The 24,691-nt window shown below is 48.7% G+C and overlaps 1 protein-coding gene across 1 annotated transcript in view; it reads left to right on the top strand.

The window, feature by feature from the left end:
• The window catches only part of TIMM9 (translocase of inner mitochondrial membrane 9), a 50,004-nt gene that overhangs the window by 10,850 nt on the left and 14,463 nt on the right, over positions 1–24,691 (top strand). The window contains exon 2 of the mRNA XM_086937985.1: positions 16,126–16,185. Within this exon, the coding sequence (XP_086794111.1) occupies positions 16,147–16,185 (39 nt within the window). The 5' untranslated portion in view covers positions 16,126–16,146. The remainder of the gene's footprint in view (positions 1–16,125; positions 16,186–24,691) is intronic.

Here is a 24,691-nt window from a genome sequence, read left to right as displayed (position 1 = left end):
CCGAAGAGCCTCCGCCGGAGGCAGATCCTTCTCCTACCTGGCGGCCAAGACATGGAACTCCCTCCCCATCTACCTGGGGCTGACCCAGGACCACCTCGCCTTCAGGAGACAACTCAAGACCTGGCTGTTCGAGCAGTAGCGGACCCCTTCCCCCAAGCGCCTTGAGATCCTTCCGGGTGAGTAGCGCGCCATACAAGTGTTATGATTGATTGATTGATTGAGGCGTTTGTATTCTGTATGGCAAGATAAAGTCCAACAAAACAGGTTTCTCGGGGTTCTGAGACAACACCAAAAAGGTCCTCAGTTCGGGACGGTTATGGCGTCCTGGTCCGACCGGTGTGGATCCTCTTGCAGCAAGGGGGTCCACGTCTCAACAACTGAAGGTGTCCGGGTCCAAAGGCACTCAAAAGAAAAGAGACCCGGGGTTACTGACGCTGCCTGATTTCTGACTACAAAGGAGGAGGAAGCGGAGAGTGAGGGGGATCACCAGGGACCGCTACCACAGTGCAAACATAGAAACTGCTAGCGTTTTGTGTGCATACAACCGGGGGAGTGCGAAAACGCCTCACACAAACACACATGTCCCGTGACCACCCACAACCACCCCTACCCGTTCCCTCCCTGTGAGAAGACCAGTCCCCTTAACCTGGCCCGTACCTTGTGGAGCCACACTTCTCCTGAAGTGTGGCGGGGCGGAGCGTGGTCTTGTTGGCCTCCCGGCTTTCTCTCCTCTTGGGGCGAAACGGCTTCAAAGTCCTCCGTCCTTGCTTCCTGGGGCGATACCGCTTTCGTGTTCTCTCTCCGCGGCGCAGCCTAGTCTTCACGAGGCTCGCTGGACGTCTCCTGTCCCGTTCGCGGCGTCCTCTTCCGGGTCTCGCGCTATGAGCGCCACTGTTGCTCCCGATTGGAGGGAGGATGATGACGTCACCGGCGGAGTTCCCTCCTCCGGGAAGGCCCACGCTGCCTTACAAGGGACCATATCCATTCTGTAGTCGGGGCAGAAAGGAATACGGGTTAATGTCGTCACCCGACCCGTGTCAGGCAGGGACCCCCTGACACATCCCCCCCCCAGGATTTTCCCGATCGGGGGAAAGAGTAAAGCGGGATAGAAAGTCAGCGTTCCCCTGATCCAGACCTTTTCGATGACGGACCTCAATCTGAAAGGGTTGGAGAGCCAAAAACCACCTGAGGATACGGTCGTTGTGACCACGGCTCCGTTGAAGCCAAGTCAGTGGGGCATGGTCTGTATACAAAACAAAGGGCCGTCCCTCCAGATAGTGCCTGAGTTTGTCCACACTCCAGCGGACCGCCAAACACTCCTTCTCAATGGTAGAGTAGGCCAGTTCTCTGGGAAACAGTTTACGGCTGATATAAAGAACCTGTCTTTCCAACCCGTCTGCGTCTTCCTGAGAAAGGACCGCCCCGATACCTACACCTGAGGCATCCGTCTGGAGGATGAAGGGTTTTGTGAAGTCCGGAGATATCAAGACCGGTGCCGTGGTAAGGACAGCTTGTAATGCCTGAAAGGCATTGGATTCTTTGGGTGTGGGGGCAGGTAACCTAGGAGATGACTGGGTCTTTTTTTTTGTAAAATCTTTATTTATGGTTAGGAATACAAAGAAAAACAGCGGAGGCCCCGCACAATTCCCCACACAGGGGGCACAATCCAGAAAATAAAGAGCAGCAGCATTCTATGGTAGCAGATGTGCATAGAGTCCGAACTCAATCAATGCCATAAGCAGTAGTGCAATAGTGCTGAAGCAACTGCTACAGGGCAATGTACGCTAAAGAAAGCCAAAGATTAAAAATCTTCCTTGCCCACGAGTCCTCGTATCTAGATTGAAAAGCCTTGGACTCTCCTGTGGGCACCGCAACAGACCCAAGAACCAAGAAACTAAACATTCCCTAACCTCCTACACCCCCCCCCCCCCCCCCCCCCCCCCAGGGTGGTGACTCCAGACATACCATACAAACACACAGAACTCGCGCTAGACCTGAAAGAGGTGCAGTGATCGCAATGAGGCTGGGCAGACTGCAGAAGGCAAACCTTTAGAGAGATAGTTAACCAAGGGGCCCCACCGAAACTGGAAATTCTTGAAATTACCTAGGAAGATGTCCGCCACTCTGTCCATGCTAAGCAGCCTCCAGAGCCGTGCGTGCCACAAGGAGATTGCTGGCGCCTCCGTCTTTTTCCATGCGGCGGCTAGAGTAAGCTTGGCTGCTCCAAGGCAGAGCCACAGGATCTGTTTGTCAGCGCGTGTCTGATACTCAAGGTTCGGCTCACGAAGGCCCAACAGGACAGAGGCCATAGAATCCTCCACAGGGTAGCCAAGCATATCCCTGATATGCGAGAGAATCTCCTCCCGGTACGGTCGAATTCTCGGGCAATCCCACCAAATGTGGCGAAAATCCCCAAGGAGGCCACACCCCCTCCAGCACCTGTCAGAGGTGGCCGGGTATATGCGATGGAGTCTGGCTGGGCATAGGTACCAGTTCATGAGCGTCTTGAGGTGGGCTTCCCTCAGATGTAACGAGTGATTAAACGCTGCTAAATCCCTCCACAATGCCGACCATTCTTTATCGGAGATATCTCTCCCCAAAATCTCTTCCCAGTGTCCCATGTAGCGAGGGCGAGGCGTCACCGCTGAGGTGAGCAAGAGCTGGTAAATAAAGGAAATGACCCCTTTCATGGCAGATGTCCGAAGTATGAAGGCCTCAAAGGGCGATGGGGGTCTCGTAGCCGCCTCCAGCACCCCAGGCGATGTGGCCCAGTGAAGTAACTGGATATGGCGATATCGTTCCGACGGGGGGACCCCGTAGTCCCTCATGCAGTTAGCAAAGGAGAGGGGTTCCTGGCCGTGAAATAGATGGGTCAAAACCCTGCAACCACCCTCCCTCCATACATCGAAAGCCCCCTCTCGCAGCGCCGGCGGGAAGGCTGGGTTAAAGTGTAAGGGCGTGAACGGGGACGTGAAAGTATAAGTTTAAGAGGAGCACTCAAAAATGTAATCACTAGAGCACCTGTAAACTGATCCTAATCTAAGGGTGCAGCACTACTGGAATGTGTTGGCTAGCACAGACAATAAAACGACAACTAAGTAGGAGGAAACCTACTTGTAGTGCGCACTGTTCCTAGTGGAAAACGCCTTTTTCCAACAATTTAAGAAAAACTACTTTTCAATTTAATCAATACTCAACAAATACTGTATAGTTTCTCGTTCTATTATTTAATTCATAGAACTTTTGTGGAACATGTATACATTAATACATACTACTCATGTAAATAGATATTTATCTATTCGTTCTACAGAACAATAAGTCTCTGTTTCCTAAAGAATGAGCTTTTGTATACAGCATATATACTCTTTACATGTCTCTGCACATTTCAAATGCATTATTCATGAGTAATACACAGAGTGGTATAAGTTGATAGTCTTGAAAGTCGAAGCCCGATGCATTTCGGGACCCGGAGGTACCCTTCCTCAGGGGAGAACTCCTAAAACATACAGAAGAACTAATCAGTATAAAAATATTTACAACTTTATATGCGCTATTTATCAGTTGAAGGACACTAAAGGGGAAACAATAAAATATGGTGGTATCAATCATTCTGCATTGGAAATAGGATTAAAGCCTGGATATGTGCTCTAACAAGATTGACCTACACATAAAGATATAAATCATAAAACACATCACATGGTGTATTGATCATCTCAAACCTTTTTAAAGGGTATCGCGTTCATATTACAAAAGAAATCGTGCAAGGAAACAGATATGAACTAATTATGATGTTGACATGATATGGGACCCAGTTTGGAATGCGCATAAAATACTCATCATTAGACTCAAACAAATATCAGGCCTACATGATAAAGTATGAATCATCAAACACATCACATCATGTGTTGATCACCTCAGACTTTCTAAAGGGTATCGCACTCATTTTACAACAGAGATCGTGTAAAAAAACAAATATGAGCTTAGTGTGATGTTGACATGATCTGAGACCCAGTTTGGAATGCACATAAAATACTCATCATTAAACTCAAACAAATCTCGATGTCATAAATAGAACGTATTATAACATGCTGGAGTAACATGAATATTACTTTAAACCCAGAGAGAGTATACAGAGAGGAGAATAAATCATGAAATGCATAGAAAACATCATATTATGTTAATTAATGTAATGATTTGTTGGTGATCACTGTTTCATGTATGCATCTGTGGACTGAACGTTAGGGAAATGATGTGATACTACTGGGTTAGCTTCACTCCTGGTAACGAAAACCTGTGAAAGAATGAGATGGGGGCATTGTCCTAATCGTATAACGACCAAAAACGTATAGGGAAATGAGTGTGTGCCTATGACATACAGAAGTGCTTGGTGGCAAATGTCCTAGGACTCAATGTAAATAGCAATGCATCAATGTATGTGCATGAGCGTAATGCTACTATGGAAAATGGACTGTACTCTAGACCTTTAACTTGCTCATAGTTCCATAAAAATGCAACACATACCTTTTGCTGGGACTCAGTCCCGAGAATGGCAAGAGTAGAAACTACGGGTGTGGTAACTAAAAGCTTTTCGTGGAAGCTTTTCGATGAGTCCCAGCAAAAGGTATGCGTTGCATTTTTATGGAACTATGAGCAAGTTAAAGGTCTAGAATACAGTCCATTTTCCATAGTAGCATTACGCTCATGCACATACATTGATGCATTGCTATTTACATTGAGTCCTAGGACATTTGCCACCAAGCACTTCTGTATGTCATAGGCACACACTCATTTCCCTATACGTTTTTGGTCGTTATACGATTAGGACAATGCCCCCATCTCATTCTTTCACAGGTTTTCGTTACCAGGAGTGAAGCTAACCCAGTAGTATCACATCATTTCCCTAACGTTCAGTCCACAGATGCATACATGAAACAGTGATCACCAACAAATCATTACATTAATTAACATAATATGATGTTTTCTATGCATTTCATGATTTATTCTCCTCTCTGTATACTCTCTGTGGGTTTAAAGTAATATTCATGTTACTCCAGCATGTTATAATACGTTCTATTTATGACATCGAGATTTGTTTGAGTTTAATGATGAGTATTTTATGTGCATTCCAAACTGGGTCTCAGATCATGTCAACATCACACTAAGCTCATATTTGTTTTTTTACACGATCTCTGTTGTAAAATGAGTGCGATACCCTTTAGAAAGTCTGAGGTGATCAACACATGATGTGATGTGTTTGATGATTCATACTTTATCATGTAGGCCTGATATTTGTTTGAGTCGAATGATGAGTATTTTATGCGCATTCCAAACTGGGTCCCATATCATGTCAACATCATAATTAGTTCATATCTGTTTCCTTGCACGATTTCTTTTGTAATATGAACGCGATACCCTTTAAAAAGGTTTGAGATGATCAATACACCATGTGATGTGTTTTATGATTTATATCTTTATGTGTAGGTCAATCTTGTTAGAGCACATATCCAGGCTTTAATCCTATTTCCAATGCAGAATGATTGATACCACCATATTTTATTGTTTCCCCTTTAGTGTCCTTCAACTGATAAATAGCGCATATAAAGTTGTAAATATTTTTATACTGATTAGTTCTTCTGTATGTTTTAGGAGTTCGCCCCTGAGGAAGGGTACCTCCGGGTCCCGAAATGCATCGGGCTTCGACTTTCAAGACTATCAACTTATACCACTCTGTGTATTACTCATGAATAATGCATTTGAAATGTGCAGAGACATGTAAAGAGTATATATGCTGTATACAAAAGCTCATTCTTTAGGAAACAGAGACTTATTGTTCTGTAGAACGAATAGATAAATATCTATTTACATGAGTAGTATGTATTAATGTATATATGTTCCACAAAAGTTCTATGAATTAAATAATAGAACGAGAAACTATACAGTATTTGTTGAGTATTGATTAAATTGAAAAGTAGTTTTTCTTAAATTGTTGGAAAAAGACGTTTTCCACTAGGAAAAGTGCGCACTACAAGTAGGTTTCCTCCTACTTAGTTGTCGTGAACGGAGAAGGAAATGTGGTCCTGTGCTCATCAGCGGCCAACGTGTCCCAAACCTTCAGATTGGTACTCGTCGGAGTACTAATGTAAGCGTTCAGGGGTCGGTCCTTCTTGGGCTTCCAAGCCAAGTCCCAGACCGATCTGCCAGCGACACTCCGGTCCATGTGCAGCCAGTGTTTCTCCGACGTTTGTTGGGACCACTCCACCAGCACTCTCAGTTGTGCCGCTTTGTAATAAAGCTGCAAATCAGGAAGGCCCACGCCTCCCTCTTTTCTCGAACGTCGCAAGACCGCAAAGGAGAATCGCGCCCGACCCCCTTGCCATACAAACCGCAACATCTGTGTCTTGAGGCGTCGGAAAAAGTCATTGTCGAGTGGAATGGGCAGTGCTTGGAAGAGATAAAGATATTTAGGCAGAAGGACCATCTTAATGGCATGGATTCTGCCCAGTCACGATAATAATTTAAGTTTCCACCGTTCTAAGTCCGCTCGAGTCTTCGCTAATAAGGGTGGGAAGTTAGCCGAGAACAATTTCCCCACCGTCGGCGTCAGATGGACCCCTAGGTAGACAATCGAGCCGGTGGCCCAGGCCAAAGGCGTCAAAGGGCGTACTCGGTCCACCTCTGACTGTGAAAGCGTAAGATTCAGGACATATGACTTGTCGTAGTTGACTTTGAAGCCGGCCACCTCTTTATAACGCAGCAAGGCCTCCCTGATACACGGTAGCGATTGTACCGGATCCGCGACAGAGAACAAGATGTCGTCCGCAAAGAGCGTCATTTTATGTTGCTCTCCTGTGAACGGAAGGCCCCGGATCCCTTCGTGCTCCCGCACCGCCATCGCCAATAGCTCAAGGCTCAGCGCGAAGAGCAGGGGGGAAAGAGGGCAGCCCTGTCTGGTGCTGTGAGAATGCGGGAAGATCGCCGACAGATGGCCATTCACCACTACCCGAGACCTGGGACTGCAAAAATTTGCTTTCACCATAGTGATGAACCTATCCGAGAAACCGAAAGCCGTCAGAGTATTGAACAAGAATCCCCAATCCACACGGTCAAAGGCCTTTTCGGCATCCAGACCCACGAGGACCGCCGGGATTCGAAACCTGCCTGCCTTTTCTATTAAGTGAATCACCATTCGTGTGTTGTCATGGGTCTGGCGCCCCTTAATAAACCCTGATTGGTCTGGGTGTATAATCGCCGGCATCAAATCCTGTAGCCTATGTGCTAGGATCGCGGAGTATAGTTTGGCGTCGATGTTAAGAAGAGCTATGGGGCGGAATGAGGAGCAATGGGAGAGGTCCTTCCCTGGTTTAGGCAAAACCGATATCACGGCCTCAGCAAGGGAGCCAGTGGAAGAACCAGAACTGGCCATGTCATTAAAAAGGGAGACAAGAAAATCGCAGATCTCCGCGGCATACGATTTGTAAAAAAGGGCGATGTAGCCATCAGGCCCGGGTGACTTGTGAAGTTTCAAGTCTTTGATGGCATCAAGTACCTCCTCTCTGGTAATCGGGGCCTCCAACAGTTCGTTCCATTCCTTAGATACCTGTGGAATGGGTAGGCGCCGCAAGTACTCCTGTTGATCATCCGTGTTGAGCCCATCCCCCGCATAAAGATTCGCATAGTTTCATCTCGGTGCTGAAAATCGCCCGACGCATCGCGGATCCCTCCGATATACTCTCGCTCCCTCCTATCACGCAGTTGGCGAGCCAGGTTTCTTCCCACCTTATTCCCATGAGAATATGATTGTCTTCCCAACCTCAATAATGTAAATTCTGCCCTGTTATTATAATGGGCCCTGAATTTCCCCCGAACCGCCGTCAATGGCCGGAGGGTCAACCTCGAGGGGTTAAGCTTGTGGGCCTGTTCGAGGACCGCCAGCTCTGCCTCCAATTCCTCCCGCTCCCGGTGCCGCAGATGATTGAGATGCGCATTGAGGGCCAGGCAAGTGCCCCTGATCGACGTTTTAAAGGCGTCCCAGGTAGTGGAGACCGAAGTATCAGACACCGGGTTGAGATCAAAAAAGTAACTGATGGCTCTTGGCAGTGCCTTATTAGAGGTATCGTCCCTGACCACCGAGGCTGGGAAATACCATTCCTGCTGCCCGGCGCCAGCCGGCGACCAGCGTAGGTTGAGCACAAGCATACTGTGATCAGAAACCGATAACGGAAGAATGGTAGAGTCAAGGACATCTCCCCTAAGGGCTTGACTGAGGAAGATATGGTCCAATCGTGAATAGGAGTGGTGAACATGCGAGAAGAATGTGTAGTCCTGGGACGTAGGGTGTGTGGAGCACCAACTATCAAACAACCCCAGTTCCCCAACCACCTGCTGCGTTGAAGCAGAAAACACACCCGTGTCGGCCCTGTTGGCACCAGAGCTGTCTACCTTTCTATCCCACACCAAATTAAAGTCCCCCATTAAGAACAAGTGTCCCTCAGCAAAGTCACCCACCTTCTGCAACAAGCTTTGTAGAAACTCATTCTGACCGGCATTGGGGAGATACACCACTACAAATGTACACAGCCTCCCTTGAACAAGACCTTTCACCATCAGCCAGCGGCCCTCCTTATCATTGCGCACCTCCAGAGGTTGAAAGTGCAGCGCTTTGCGGAAGAGGAGAGCCACCCCCCTATGTTTCGTGGATGCCGAAGACCTGTATATAAGGGGAAAGGCCCTATGCCGAAGGCGCAGCTCATCCTTGCGTGCCAAATGAGTCTCCTGAAGACCCACAACATCCAACCGATGGCCATTCACATATTTCCATACCTTCTGACGCTTTTGCGGGGAATTCAGGCCCTTAACGTTCCAAGTTCCAATACTAACAGGCATATTGAAACCACAAACCCGCCCTCTCTACAATCACCTCATGAGTCCCTCCTCCCATGCCTCCAAGTCCACCAACCACAGAAAATGCAGGATAACGTCCCAGAGAGCCCTCCCAACCCCCACCAATCTGATAGGAGTTCGTCAGCGACCTTGAGTCAGACCTCATCCATCCCATGCACACCACAACCTCCCGCACGCGTTCCAAACACACACTCCACCGCTCATCCATGTCACCACCACCGTCCCCCCCTCCCCTTCCCCCCCTTCAACTCCCCAACCCCTCCCCACAGAACCCCCCCCCCCCAAAGGAACCCCAACACAGTTCCATACCCAACAGAACAAGCAAAAAGTGTAAAGACCAAACCACCCGTGAAGATGACAGTCCAGGAAGTCCTCCAGGGGGCGAGAAGAGGACACCTGTCGGTGCGTCCCATTGACCACATACCGGGGTGTCTTCCCACAAAGTACAAATAAACCCACGGTACCTGCATGATCATGTCCCTCCGGCGCCAGTCAGTCTACACTCCGCAGCTCATGACGTCCCGGAGCCAAGCTGTGAGGCCGCCAGGGTGGCCGATGCGACAGAAGCCACCGCCTCATCTCTTTCTTGGAGATTGGTCGCTCGATCCGGCATTCTCCGCTGTACCTCTCCGCCCACTCTCTGCCAAGAGGGGGACCGCCGCCGTCCCCGCGAAGGGGAGCCACGCTTCCAGGGGAAGGATCCGTATCGTCAATGCCCAAGAGGTCCTTCGCCACCTGCAATGACCTGATCTGCGCAAGCCTGTTTTACCATCGGAAAATGATGCGAAACGGATGGCCCCAGGAGTAAGCAATGTTACGGTCCCTCAAGAAGGCAGTCACAGGTCGAAACTCACGCCTCTTCCGAAGAGTGGATGCTGCCGGATCCTGATACAGTTGAGGATGATGACCCCGGAACTGCAATGATGGAGTCTCCCGTGCCTTCCGCAGGATGCGCTCCTTCAACTGAAAATCGTGGACACAGACCAAGATGTCCGGCGGAGGGCCCCCTCCACGCCTGGGCAGCCCGACCCTATGTGCCCTGTCCATCTTGATCTCGCTGATTTCTTCATTGTCCAATATCTGTAGAAACAGCGCCAGGACATAGCCCCTCAGATCGCCAGATTCCCCGTCCCAGGGCACCGACCGTATGCGGATGTTGTTCCTTCGGGAACGATTCTCCAGATCCTCCGCATGCGATTGAAGGTCCAGGTTTTGCTCTGTGAGCCGAAGCACATCTTGCTGCAACTGGTGCACATCGTTCGCCACATTCAAATCATGATCTTCCAAGGTGGGCACCCTCTCGCGGATACCGTCCACGTCCCTCCTCACCTCGCGGAGGTCCGACGCCAGCTGGGCACGCAGTTCAGATATATCTTCCTTAATGTAGGTGAAAAGCTCCGTCATGAACGCCTTGGTGGCTGGGGCCTCATCGTCTCTTGATGCAGACGAGGCGCTCGTCCCAGGAGACGGCGGCTGCTGGGATCCCTTGGATGGGCCGTCCTTGCCAGGCTTCCCTCTCGGCTGGTTGGCCGCCATCTCAACCCTCCTAGCCGCTGAAAGTTGCCCCTGGTTGTCGTGTGTGTCCACCCCAATGCGCAACCTGGCCGACGTTCCTGATCTCAGGATCACCAGGAGGGAGCCCCTTGACCAGGCCACAGACTATACTCCGCACAAGGTAGGTGCCTCCGTGCTCCGCCGCGGCCCACAGGAAGGTAGTTCTCCGCGACCGGCCACCCCCCGTCGTGATCAGGCCAGAGCCGTTCGAGTTCAGCACCCAGCTCTAGACCCTCCGTGAGCTAGATGGTTGCAGGTGTCGGGGCTCCCCAGAGTGTATTCAAGGCCAGGGTCACCCCTGCCGGTCCCAGCTGCAGGTCAGAACCCGTGTTGCTCTGCAGGCCGATACCTGCGCCAGGCCTCAATGGCGTTTCCTCGCCGCAGCACTCAGACCAGCCAAGCGGGGGGAAGGGCGCCCCCTCTAAATCCGCGGTCCCAGCGAGCCGTGTGGCACCCCGCTCCAGGCGCCCTCAGACGTGGTCAAGGTCCGAGCGGGACACTGTGGAGCAGCCCGCACCGCCGGGCAAGGCAAATCCTTCCCCCCCCCCCCCCCGCCCCCCCCCGCCTTGCGGAGAACCGCGGCGGCAGATAGTGCAAGTTCAAGAGGGGGTAAGGCGCTGTGCGAACGCGGCGGGCCACTGCAGGGTCCGACCCACCTGCGTTGCTCGTCCTTTACAGGGGCTGCCCCCAAGCTCATGCCCCGGTGCTATTCAGGGTTCGGGGACCTCCAGGCTGCTCACCTCCTCAAACGGCCCAGCGTCTCCGCTCCGTCAAGCCAGTCCCAAGGTCAGGCAGGGCTCCGCTCCACAAGTGATGGGGGGGGGGGGTCGCCTCGCGGCAGTGCTGAGGACTCTCGCAGGGCACCGCTAGTCCCAATGGAGCCCGGTCCTTCGCCGCAATTCTCTAGCCGCCGGCCTACTCCTCAGCTCCAGCGTCCGCCCCCTACGCTAGGGCGGGGATGTCTAGGCTGCTCTCTGCTGCCGCCGCCGCGGCGGTCCCGCTCCTTCCTGCCGCCGCTCGGAACCGGGCTACTCAGCCAATTTGCTCTCCGGGATGGCGAGAGCGGTCCTGGGGAGGGAGCTCCCAAGCAAACTCACTGCTCCGGATGCTAATCGAGGCTTTGCAGAGTTCGGCGCCGGAGGGACCGCAAAACGTGTCTCACTCATCTTGGCCACGCCCCCCGACTGGGTCTTTTTTAACAGATCTGTAAGAGGTCCAGCCATATCCGCAAACTGAGCAATAAACCGCCTATAGTATCCCACCAGGCCCAGGAATGCTCTCAGGTCTCTTTTGGTTTTAGGATAGGGGACTTCCAGGATGGCTTTCACTTTCTCCAATTGTGGTTCCATCATCCCATTACCTAGGAGATAACCTAGATACTTACCTTTTCTGAAGGCGACTCTAGTCTTTTTGGCATTTATGTGGAACCCTGTTCTTCTCAGACTGGTGAGTATCTTCTCAAGATGTTTTGCATGGTCTTCCCACGTCTTACTGTAGACGACTAGTCATCCAAGTAAGCGGACGAATAAGGCTGGTGGGAAGACAAGACTTTGTCCATTGCCCTTTGGAACGTCGCCGGAGCGCCGTGCAGCCCAAACGGTAGTACAGTGAAATGGTAGTGGCCAGAGGGCGTGGAGAAAGCGTTTTTCTCTTGATCTGCCGGGTTTAGAGGAATCTGCCAATACCCCTTGGTGAGGTCTATAGTTGTGATATACCGAGCTTCACCAAGGCGTTCTAGCAGCTCGTCCACGTGAGGCAGTGGGTAAGCGTCCTGTTTGGATACCCTGTTCACAGCTCTGAAGTCGATGCAAAAACTAATACTACCATCCAGTTTGGGGACGAGTACTACTGGAGAACACCAGTTGCTGTGTGAGGGTACGATCACCCCAGAGCGCAACATCTGGTTGATCTCTTCCTGGAAAGCACTTCTTCTGGCTTCGGGGACACGGTAGGGATTTTGTTTAACTACCGTCCCGGGAGGAGTAGGTATGGTATGCATCGCTCTGTTTGTTTTTCCTGGTTGGTCCGAGAACACGTCAGAAAAATGGAGCAGAAGAGATAATACTTCTTTCCGTTGCCCTTCTGTTAAGTCTGGGTTTATAGGAGTGTCATGAACAGTGTGAGGGACAATTGAAAGTGAATGGACCTCCTGGGGAGGTTTTCCCAACCACTTTTTCAACAAGTTTGTGGTACATCTGGGGTTTATTACCCCTAACGCGCAGGATATACGTGGTTTTACCAATTTTCCTGCATACCTCGAAAGGTCCTTGCCATTCCTTCCTGAGTTTATGCGTTGTGTTAGGCAGTAACACCAAAGCCCAGTCACCAACGTCAAGTTCCCTCCATTTTTTTCCTTTGTCATAAAACGTCTTTTGTTTCTTCTGGGCTATGGCGAGATGATCATGAGCCAGTGTTCTAAGTTTGTGAAGTCTGGTTTGGAGTTGTCGTGTATAGTCCAGTAAGGCTTCTGCCTCCTGTGCTCCTTCCTTTTCCCAACTGTCTTTGGTAATTTCAAGTGGGGTTCTTGGGGTCCGACCAAATAACAGCTCAAAAGGAGAGGTGCCTAAGCTGGCTTGTTTTTGACTCCGAAGGACAAAAAGAGCCAAGGGCAATAACTGATCCCTGTTTTTACCATCCCCAGTCAAGAGTTTCTTTAAGGTGAGCTTTAGGCTACCGTTGTATCGCTCGACCAATCCGTCTGTCTGGGGATGATAAACAGACGTCTTAATAGGAGTGATTCTGAGTTGTTTACAGACCTGGGCCATTAGGCGCGAAACAAAAGGTGTTCCTTGGTCCGTAATGATTTCTCGAGGAAACCCCATCCTAGAGAAGACCTCGACGAGCTTCTGAGCTATGGCTGACGATGTAGCTGCCCGGAGGGGATATGCCTCGGGGTAGCGAGTGGCATAGTCCACTAAGACTAAGGCATACAGATGACCTCTCGCGGATTTAGGCAACGGGCCTATAAGATCCATTCCCAACCTTTCAAATGGTTTCCCTATGATGGGTAACAGGTTCAGAGGAACCGCAGGGGGAACATAGAGGTTTCGCCGTTGACAGATCTGACATTCTTGACAATAGCGTTGTATCTGTGCATACACTCCCGGCCAGGAGAAGTGTTGTAGAATGGCCTGCCCGTTTTTTTCTGCGCCTGAATGTCCTGCGAGTAGGTGTGCGTGTGCAAAAAAGAGTGTCTGGTCCCTAAAGGCAACAGGGACCATAAGCTGGGGGACTGCATCGGGTTAAGCTACCCTATATAACAAGCTGTTTTTTTTTCGATGAAAGTAGGATAGGTTCTCTTGAGGGGGTCCTGCGCTGAACGGGCTATGTGCCAAGCGTTGGTGAGAGAGGCATCGTTTAGTTGTGCGGTCCTAAAATGGGTATCCCTAGCCCAAGGTTCAGAAGCAAGAAGATTGTTGTTTGGAGTGCATTGTAAGGCATCAGACATAAGGGCGATGAAGCCCGGGTTTTCAGTCCCTATTATCACTGGTTCAGGGAGCGTTTCCAAAACCCCAACCACTACTTCTGTTGTAGTCCCTGCAGTGGTACAGAGGCTTATTTTGGCTAATGGATACTCCCTAACGTCCCCGTGGACGCACCTTATGTGAACACTTTTCCCTGGTATTAGGCAGGAAGAGGGAACCAGTTCTTGTCTGACTACCGAATGTCTACATCCTGAATCAAGTAAGGCACTAACCACCCTCCCATAAATGTTCAGACTCATATAGAACACTGGTCCTGTCTCCTGGGCGTACAGAAGAGAATGTGGGGCGTAGCTCACATCCATAGGATCTTCTTCTTTTTCCTTTAGTTTTTTTCGGCAATACCTAGCGATGTGTCCCCACTCGCCACAGTCATAACATTGAGGACCAGGGTTAGGCTGGAACGCGGAGGCTCTATCAGTGCCTTTGGGTATTTCTTGTAGGGTTTTCCAGGAATGTTTTTACTGGTTTTCTCTGGTTCTTTTAAGGGGGGGCGTCCTTGGGCCCGGGCATAGGAAGTAGCCATTTCGATGGCATGTTCGAGTCAGGCCTGCGTGTTGCTTCAACCAACGTTGTGTCCCGTAGGGTAACGCCTCCAAAAATTGTTCAAGATATATTTTATTCATCACCTCCTCCATGTTCCCTTCCTGTGGTTTGAGCCACAGGTCAGCAGCTGCTTTCAGTTTGTAAAAGAGGGTCTTGGGGAGATCTCCTGGGGTTCCGCGTTCCTGTCGGAACTTCAGTCTGTGGGTCTCTTCATCCACACTGAGACAGTCGAGGATGTACTGTTTCACTACGGCATAGACCGAGGTACCGTCTTTATTGACCATCTGGTAGGCGGCCTGGGCCTCGCCTGTTAAGAGAGGAGCGAGGTAAAAGGGCCACCTGTCACCGGGCCAAGCACTGGCCCTAGCAGCTCTCTCGAAGTTCAAAAAGAAAGCCAAAGGATCATCCCCTGGGGTGAACTTTTGGAGAGGGACGACCGTTCCCGGGGGAGGGGCATTGGGTCTACCTTGTCCCAGTACTGTCATAAGTTGGTTTTGGCCCTCGGCCAACTTCAAGAGATTGTCCGCTTGGGCTTGTATAGCAGTGGTGAATTCCGTGCGGTCCGCTTCAGCCTGGCTGGATGTCTGTCCTATGGCCCATTCCAGTTTATCCTGGCCCTCTCATTTGCTGAATGAGGGTCTCCATCTTGTATCAACAGGCGGTTATGCTCCTATCTGGCTCGCCACTTGTGAGGGACGCACTGAAGGGGGGGAGGGGGGGGGAGAAGCAACCCGCAGAAGAGAAGGCGCTCCACTCAGAAGGTTTGATATAGAGAGGCGTTTTTATTCTGTATGGCAAGATAAAGTCCAACAAAACAACACACACACACACACAACCACACACACACAACTACACATACACATAACCACACCCAACCAGAAACACAACACACACAACCAAACTTCAGCGCACACAACCATGCACACAACCACACACACACACACAACCACACACACAACCAACTACACAACCACACATACAACCACACACACAACCACACCATCAGTGCACACTTTCACCAGGCACAGACACCACCAGCCGTCTGTGCACGCTTTCACCGGGCATAAACACCACCAGCCGTCAGTGCACGCTTCCACCAGGCACACACCACCAGCCTTCAGTGCACGCTTCCACCAGGCACACGCACCACCAGCCGGTAGTGCACACTTCCACCAGGCACACACACCACCAGCGCACAATTTCTACAGGCACACACACCACCAGCCATCAGTGCACACATCAATTGTTAACGCATCCACAATTAACTATTGTAGCAATCGCAGTATGGTGCACTTTACTTTTAAACGTATTCATCAAAAGCGCAGCATCCCGCCATTGCTACAAAAATAAATACACATTTTTTTGGCCTACAATTTATAGACTTTTGTTGCAATTGGTGTTGCAATATTTAGCAATGCCAAAAGTTCAAACTTAATTAATGCGAGACCTATTGCATTGCAAATGCTTGTTTCTTGATGTTTCTGCAGCTACTGCACTCCATTAATCAGAGGTTTCATGTTCACACACATTTACGGTGAGATGTTCACTAGGAAAGGTGACTTTTGTTATCATCCGTACAATTTCTGATGCAAGTAGTTTGTGTGTTGACATACATGGTGTGACCTCTGTTTTTCCCCCCCACAATAGGAAAACTGAATAAAGCATGGCTGCGCAAGGCGTAGAAACAGAGCAGATTAAACAGGTAATACAGCTTTAATGATATTTGCTTGCTATGGTTTTTAATATTATGCTTTAAAAAATATATTTATCATGTGGTTTATTGCTTTTGTTAATGACCGAGTTCGCTAATTGGAACCCTGATCATTTAGAATTTTCAGTCATGTCAGCTGTTGTAATATTCACCTCACTATATGTACTATGACTTTTTATATTGTTCAGAAACCTTTAAGACTGTCTTTGCTGAATCAATATTGCCTAATGCAAAATGCATGCCCTTTTTGTATTCAAACTTTGTTGATGGTATTAAAATGGTTAGTAAATGAATATAAAGAGCAAGAGAAATGCATGTAATGCACAAGGTACCTTCATCTGCCATATACGTTTTCTAGCTGTCCCACATTCAACACTCGTTTTGGCCCACAGGTTTTAGTAATCTGAAAATCCCTCCTCAGTCAGTCTCTAGTTTATGATTTTCAATCCCTTCTCTCTGGTTTCTCGAACAGTAAATCGTCTGTATCCAGTTCATACCTATTTAGAAGTTCAATGCTATGTCTGGCTAGGTAAAGGTGTATGTCTTTTACTTGTAAAGTTTACACTATTTATTTCATACAACATTTCTACGGCCCTCCTGCAGAGCTCTCTCTTTTTTTGCTTGGTCTCCGAACACAGATCCAAGATATGGAGAATACTTGCCTTGCTGGATCCCTGCCTGTCTTCTTATTAAGGTGTGACCCTTATTAATCCCTCAGGTAGTCACTCGACCATCCCTTCTTTTTGTGGCCAATGTGAAGTCTTCAGCAACTTACACTGGTGTGCCATATCCCTCCAGTTGACATGATGGCAGTCATTCGCTGTTGTATCCTACAGTGTTCCTTGCTTCTTCCTCCAAGCATTCCCCAAAACTGAAATCTTCTGCTGCATTTCATATGAAGCTGCCACAGAACAGTGAATGACGCAGTGAAAGGTTTCTGCAATCTTGCAGTGGGCAATTTGCTTTTGTTGTTTTTAACTTTACCCTCAAGTTAACCCAGTGATTGCTTTGTTATAGGTACTTTGGCAGAGATTGTCTCAGTTTTCCCTCCTTGTTCGTCGCTGTGCTGGGAATACTGTCAGTCTTTTATGCTGGAATTTAATGGAGTCAAACTCTGCAGCATCATCCTCTTTGGCCACTGCCATTTAGCATGGATTAGAGTGGTGTATGATTTCAAATTTCTGAGCCCCAATTTCCTAATTACTATTTGTGGGTTTTCATCTTTGTTCGAAATGAGGAGTACTTCCGTTTTCTCTTAATTAAGTTTGAGGTGGTTGGTTGAGAGCCAGTATTGGACCTCCCTGAGTGTAACATTAAGTCTGTGAATGTCTGTGATCAATGAAGTTTCCAGGTTGAGTTGAGTGTCGTCCGCGTAGAGGTGGAAGGGGATGTTGGAGTTCCTTAGAAGTGAGGTGAGGGGTTCCATGTAGATGTTGAAGAGTTGTGGGGAGAGTACTGACCCTTGCGGAACTCCTCTGCTGATGGGGAGGGGGTCTGATTCTAAGCTGTATATCTTTATTTTTTGACTGCGGTTGTTGAGAAAAGAGGAGAACCATTTTAAGACCGTCTGTTCAATGCCCGCTCTCTCGTGGAGGACATTAAGTAGGAGGGTATGATCCACTGTGTCGAACGCGCCGAGAGGTCAAGGAGGATGAGAAGGACACATTGGTTGGAGTTAAGTGACATGTGCATATCGTCTAGGACATTTAGGATTGCGGTTTCAGTGCTGCAGCCCTTTCTGAACCCTGACTGGTGTGGGTCAAGTAGATTAGTGTTCTCAAGATGTTGGGTTAATTGTGAAAGCACACATCTTTCAAGAATTTTGGATAGGAACGGAAGGTTCGAGACCGGTCTGAAGTTGTTCATGACCATGGGGTCAAGGCCAGGTTTTTTCAGAAGTGGGGTGACTTGTCCTAGTTTAAGGCAGTCAGGAATGGAACCCTCGCTCAAGGAGCTATTGATGATCTTGCCCCAGATTGGGGCTAGAGTGAGCTTCAACTCCTTGGTCAGTCTCGAGGGAAGTTGATCGAGGGAATGAGATGAGGGTTTAGCAGAGGCGATAAGATTGCTTATCATTTCCTCCTTGACCGGCAGGAAAGATGACCAGCTGATAGATGGGGTTTTTGGGGGAATGTGTTTAGTTGCAGAACTCCGGGTTTCTGTGCAAGAGGAAAGTTTCAGGCTGAATGAACGATCAATGTTGGCGATTTTTTTCATTGAAAAAGCTAGCAAAGTCGTCGCAATGGGTTTTGGACGCAACTAAGTTGGCTGCCATTGCAATGGAGGTTTGGTTCCTAACGATGTAGAAGAGTTCTTTGGGGCGGTTTCTGGCATTGTCTAATGCAGAGCAGAAAAAGGATGACTTTTTGCTCTTGATATGAATATAGTATTTTTTGCGTGCTGCCTTGAGTTGTTCCCGATGGAGGGAGGTGGGGTTGTTCCTCCAGGTTCTTTCCAAGGATCTGAGGTGTCGTCTTTCTTCATTAATGTCAGTCGAGAACCATGACCTAGAGGGAATGTTTCTGTTTTTTTTTAGTTTTAGGGGTGCCAGCTGATTCAGAGTGAGCTCCAGGTTGGAGTGATAGAGCGAGGTGAGTTCCGCGGTTGAGAGGGACTCCGTCGTGTTCGGGAGGAGTGTGTCGAGTCCTTCTTCTAGCTTGTCTCGGGGGACTCTGGAAGTGTTCCTGACCCACTTAGGGGGGGCTTGAGTGGGTGGGAGGGAAAGGGCCAGCTGGTTGAAATGGAAGAGAATGATGTGGTGGTCTGACCAGTCGACCGGGATGATGTGATCAATCGAGACTGCATTTTTGTTCGCAATGATGGCATCCAGGATTGCTCCTCTGTAATGCGTTTCCTCTGAGCAGTGTTGGATCATATCGTTGTCTTGCAGAAGGGTGTTGAGAGATTGAATCTGCGGGTTAGTGGTTTCGTTCTATCTTAGGTTTAGGTCACCCAGAATTAAGCTGTAGTCGCTATTGAGTGCTGATTGGGTGATCAGATCCGAAAGCTGAGCTCTAAATTCGTTGGAGTTGCCTGGAGGGTGGTAGGAGAGATGGCATTGACGAGAACTATGAGAGTGAGATTTGATGTTGACCGACAGGCATTCGAAGGAATTGTATATGCAGGAGGGAGTTTCAGAGATGGAGAGGTCACTTTTGTGGATAATAGCTATGCCGCCACCTTTGTGTATGGGCCTGTCTTTGCGGATGATTGAGAAACCGGGCGGCACCAGCATGTCAATAACGGGGAGGGATAGGGTGTTTAGCCAAATTTCCGTGATGAAGGCTACATCCAGGTCATGAGAGAGGATGGCTTCAGCTATTTCCATTGCATGTTTGACTGCGGACTGGCTGTTGATAAGCATACAGTTCATGGGGGTGTCTTCTTTTGAATTCAAATTGTCAGGCTTGGCTCTGTGTATGGAGGAAAGGAACAATGGGGGTCTAGTGGCTCTGCGTAGGGGCCTGTCCCTACCCACTCCGCTGATGACTTGGATCGAGGAGGTGAGAGTCGAGTTCAGGAGTGGGGCCTGGGCTGGCTGGTTCAGGGGGAGTTCATGATATGCGACGAGAGCGCTCACTTCCTGGGGGGAGAGGGAGGTTATATTTCTTCTGGGACTGATTGCTCGTGACGCAGTCATGGCTTTAGAGAGGGGGTCAGGGAACCAGGGGGGGGGATAGGCCCAATTGGTGGGCGGAAAGTCATTCCTGGGGAGAGGCGGAGGGATGTGAGGTGGTGCGGAGGAAGGTAATGGGCAGTAGCCATCTTGAGAGAGGGGAAGAGCGAGTCAAAGAACTCTAGGTTCTCGTTTTTCGCCTGACTTCGAATGGTGCCATTGTCATAGATGGTGATGGAGATGTCTCCTGTCAGTGACTGTTGGTTCAGGGGGGCGATTGTTAGATTGCGGTTAAGTTCAGTGAAGGTGGTTTTGGAGACGGGGAGAAATGAGTTAAATATGGTGACCCATACGTTGGGTCTATTGGTGTGGAAAAGGAAGTCCATTTTCCTCTGTCCTCTAGTTGCGCAGTGGTAAGTGTCAACAACTAGCGTTTCGGGGTGTTGCCTGATAAAATTCTGTTTGAAGCGTTTCTTGGCTTTATAGGAGAGGATGGGTGGGAATGTTATGGCAAAGGTGTTTTGCCCTTGCGGAGATAGGTGGTTCGGAGAGGGGCAAAGATGCATGTCCAGTTGAGGCCCGGGGCATCCTAGCTGGGCTGGGGAGGGCAAGAGGACAAGATCTCTGGGGCAGGAAGGGGGGGGGGGGGAGTAGGACGGGGAGGTGCTGGGTTGATTGAATCGGGGCAGAATGTAAGTTCGTCCTAAAGGTGAGAGGTAAGATAAGCTCTGAGGAGGTCAGCGTTTTCAAGAAGTGGGTAGTCTGTTACGAATTATGGTGCAAGGCGCTGTTACTTAGAGACCTCTGCTGTCCCTTGGCTGGGAGAAATAGTTGTGTTGAGGCTAAGGCATTAGAAGGTCGGGTTTCCCTGCCCATTAGCTGCCCAAGGAGATCTTAGCTCGCCAGGGCTGTAGACTAGAAACTGGCAGAGCATGTTTCGAGTGTCTCGCTCAGATGAAATCAGTCAAGTCAAATCACGTAGAGAATGTAGTCTAGTGCGGGCAGAGCAAGTCCTAGTATCTCGCTCAGAAGAAATCAGTCAAGTCAGATCACGAGTAAATTCAAGTTAGAGTTCCCAGATCAAATGATGTCCCAGGTGTCGGCCATATTAAGGTCAGGCGACTCTTAGTGAGAGAAAGTGCTCGCCGGAGCTGAAGGCTTGAAACCGGCAGATGCCGTAGTCTAAAAGCGGGTAAAGTAGGTCTGAAAGCCCTGCTCAAATACTCAAGTCAAATCAAGTAAGAGTAGATTTTAATCGGGCGGATCAGGTCTGATTTCCCAACCTCAATGATGTCCCTAGTGGCGGCCATCTTGATGTCAGGCAGCCCTTAATGATAAAAAGTGACCGGTACCTGCATGACGGGCGGGGGGAGGCGTCCCTGTGGGTTGACGCTTGGGTCACTGGGTGCGGCAACGATCTGGTGGTGCAGGAGCCTTTAATTCTCCTGAGTTGGGCTCCCCTCGAACTTTCGTGTCCCATGTCGTATTGGGCGGTCGGCCATCTTGGGGCCAGGCAGCCCTGTTTGTGAAAGAGCGTCGGGACCGGTGCGGGTCCACCGTCCAACGCAAGGCCCAATCTGCTTCCTGGACCCAAGCAACAAAAATTAAATCGCTTTCCTCACATCCTTACTCACATTATTGCTTGCATGCAGTCTCAAAAGATACAGTAACTGGGGCAAAGTATTTGCAGTGGAGAGCTTCACGCCTAAAAGTCGTGGTCTTCTCAGAAAGTACAACATTTTGTCTGTAGTAACTTGCAATAATGGATGGGTGTTGGTTTTAGACAAAGTTACCTTTTCATTATTAATTCTGGTTAAGGCATGGCCTTATTGTCATGCCAGTCATGCTATCTTGCATTGTTTCATTAGACTAGCATATGTGTCACATGTACTATACAAAGCTCTGAAGTCGAACCATTGCCCATACTGAAGGAATGGGCTTTTTTTTGTGTGACCGACACATTGATCGAGGACCATGCAAATATCTCTACGTCCAATTGAGAGAAAAGAATTAGGAACAAACTGTTTCAGTCAGTCTGCTACAGTAATTGAAAGGCTTTGAATATTATGTATTTGCTCTGAACAGATGGTACAGTAAAGTCTGCTATTACCATTGAATGTATGATGACAATTCAAATTACCTGTTGTAGCATTTTGGAGTTTGTTATATTGCACTTATGGGGGTTAGTTAGAGTGTTGATGGGTGCCACAGTAACACTCTTGATATCCAACATTTAACTTTCCGCTAATTTTAGATTGAGCAGCGAACCCTATACTGTATCACTTTCTCTCAACTCTTTCTCGAAACAATAATCATCACTTAGACAAGTTGCTCACCTTCCTATCTCCCCTCCCTGGAAAGCAAATCCCTTAGACACCATCCAGAAATGTATTGGTCCAGCTTACTATTATTTTTATGTCACTTAGTGGTACACATGTTCTTTAATTCCTTTTTATTGGAATGTACTCCATGCTTAAATCTGTAACTGGAAAGTTTTATGGATGGTTCTGTATGGAAATAGTTTGGTGCAGTGATAAAGGGCCAGATATGTCTTCCAATTGTGTTGCTGCAAACTGATTACTGAGTTAATGTGCTGGTACCACAGAAAGATTAAACACAAATAATGTAGTGCTGTCCTGCTTGGGTGGAAGTAGCATGGTTGATGGTGCATTATAGGTAAAACGTTGTGTAGAAGTATCAGAAATGTGCTGTCATTTTGTTTCGACAAAGGTGATGTTTCAACATTGTGTGCTGAATATACATGAATATACAAAAAAAATGTTGCACTATAGTGCCAGGGTCCCGGTGAGGATGATTCTGAGGCTTCTTTGGCTCCCACTTGTCAGTTGGCACATGTGGCTCTGCTATGTAACCTATCGTTTCAGTCGGCTACGAGCTGGGGTTGCTTCTCTGATGCTATTTATATTTCGCAAGAGATGGCTTGGGACCTCATTTGGTAGTAGACTATTGCAAACCTGACATTTGGTAGACCACTTTCCCTTCCCCACCCAGATGTCACAGTTGGAATGGATAGGTTGTCACTGGGGTTGCGGAGGCCATTTCGGGATTTGGAGATGGGGCCTCTTGTCTCCAGCGGAGAGCCATCTCAACATCAACCTTTTTGGAGCTTTGATTGATCGGTCTGGCTTGGACAGCCTTCCTTCTGACCATCAAGGGAAGGCTGCTACAGGTCCGAACAAACAACTTGACCACCATGTGGTACAGCAACAACCAGGGTGGGGTCCTGGATGTGACTGGACCAGCAGAAGATCTTTGACGACAAGTGGCATCTCAATCCTGAGTTGGCACATGGCACCTTCTGTCAGTGGAGAATACCATGGTTCAATCTATTCTCCATTGTCCATGCACAGTGTCGAAGCTTCTGTGCACTGGTGTGTCCTCCAGAAAGGTGATTGGGAGACTCTGTGACAGAACTCTGGTCTCTGCCAATACCTCTTCTGCCTCGATATAATCAGGACAGACAAGACACAAGTCATCTTAAAAAGCCCGGACTGGGTCAGGAGGATGGCACTTAGTGCTCTTAAGCCAGAGTATTTTCTTCAGATCCAGCTGTCCCCTTTAAGAGGACCCCTTGTCTCGGTAACCAGGGAGAATCCTTACCCTGAATCTCAACAACCTACACCTGCATGCATGGAGATTGAGGGTCAACCGTTCAATTCTCTTGAGTTACCGCTTGAAGTGGGAGATAGACACCTGTTGACCAAGTCCATCTAATTTGGGTGCTTGGAAAAGTTTGTGGCCTGGTGTGGGGTACATCATCTCAGTGCTCTACAGCCCAGACTTTCTAATGATTTGTTGTTTGTTTTGTCATTGACCGAGTGCTGGTTTGCAGTGTCATTGACCCAGTGCTGGTTTGCAGTGGACACCGTTGTGCATGATGTGTTTTCTGAAAGGTCGACACATGTTCTTGCAGTCTAGTCCCGACAGTCCCTATATGCATGCCGATCGAGTCTATGTACATTGGCTTGCTATAGCTCGTGACACTCAAGGCGGTCTTTCTTATCACCTCTCTTCTGCCCACTGCATGAGTGAACTACAGACACTCTGTTCAACATCTGTACAAAACTAAATTCCTAAACAAATTGGTGCAGAGGACTATGGCTCCCTTCTTGGTCAATATATTATCTCCTTTCATTCGTCATTCTACCACACCCATCGAACAAGGAGGAGGGGTTTGATCCCAGTAAGCCTTGAATTTCATTCACCATAAGAAACCATCTTGTGGATGGTCTTCATGGGGTTCACTGGGACTGAGAAACGCAAGGGGGTCCTGAAGAGGACTCTGTCATTGTGGATAATACTCAGTATTGAAATCTGCTACACACTAGCTAAGAGTGAACCCCAAGAAGACCTGAGTTGTTCTACCAGTGTCAAGGCTGCCATGATGGCAAGGGGTGTGGCAGTTGTGGATTTCTGCCTAGTTGCGATGGTCTATGGCAGAGCTATGTAGACTGGCAGTAGCTCGGAAAATGTTGCATTAACACCACCTATGATGATCGTGACATTTTTTGTCTTAAAAACCTTTCATTTTTATCCGGCTCAAACTAGTTCAGCTTGACCAGTAGATTCCAATGTAATATTACTGGTATGGTGGCTATCGACCTGTGGCCTGTGTTCTGTCTAAGATGTGCGGTTGGGCGCCCGCCCACCCTCTCAATTCATGCTGCGCATAGAGATAAAAACTGCTAGCATCAGCAAAGAAGTCGGGGATGGAGCCTTGCTGGTTTAGGGCAGTCCCACCTATGCACTCACAAAGACAGCACATTAGCAACTGTAAAGTATGGGCCCTGCATGTGTAAACAAGACTTTTTAAAATCAGCAAATTCAAATGTGAAATTAAATGTATTCACTTGTTTATTT

The sequence above is a fragment of the Lissotriton vulgaris genome, chromosome 9, assembly GCF_964263255.1.
Source record: "Lissotriton vulgaris chromosome 9, aLisVul1.2, whole genome shotgun sequence".
Taxonomy (NCBI): Eukaryota; Metazoa; Chordata; class Amphibia; order Caudata; family Salamandridae; genus Lissotriton; species Lissotriton vulgaris.
Note: the sequence above shows the minus strand (reverse complement) of the source record. Positions and strands in the feature narration are given on the sequence as shown.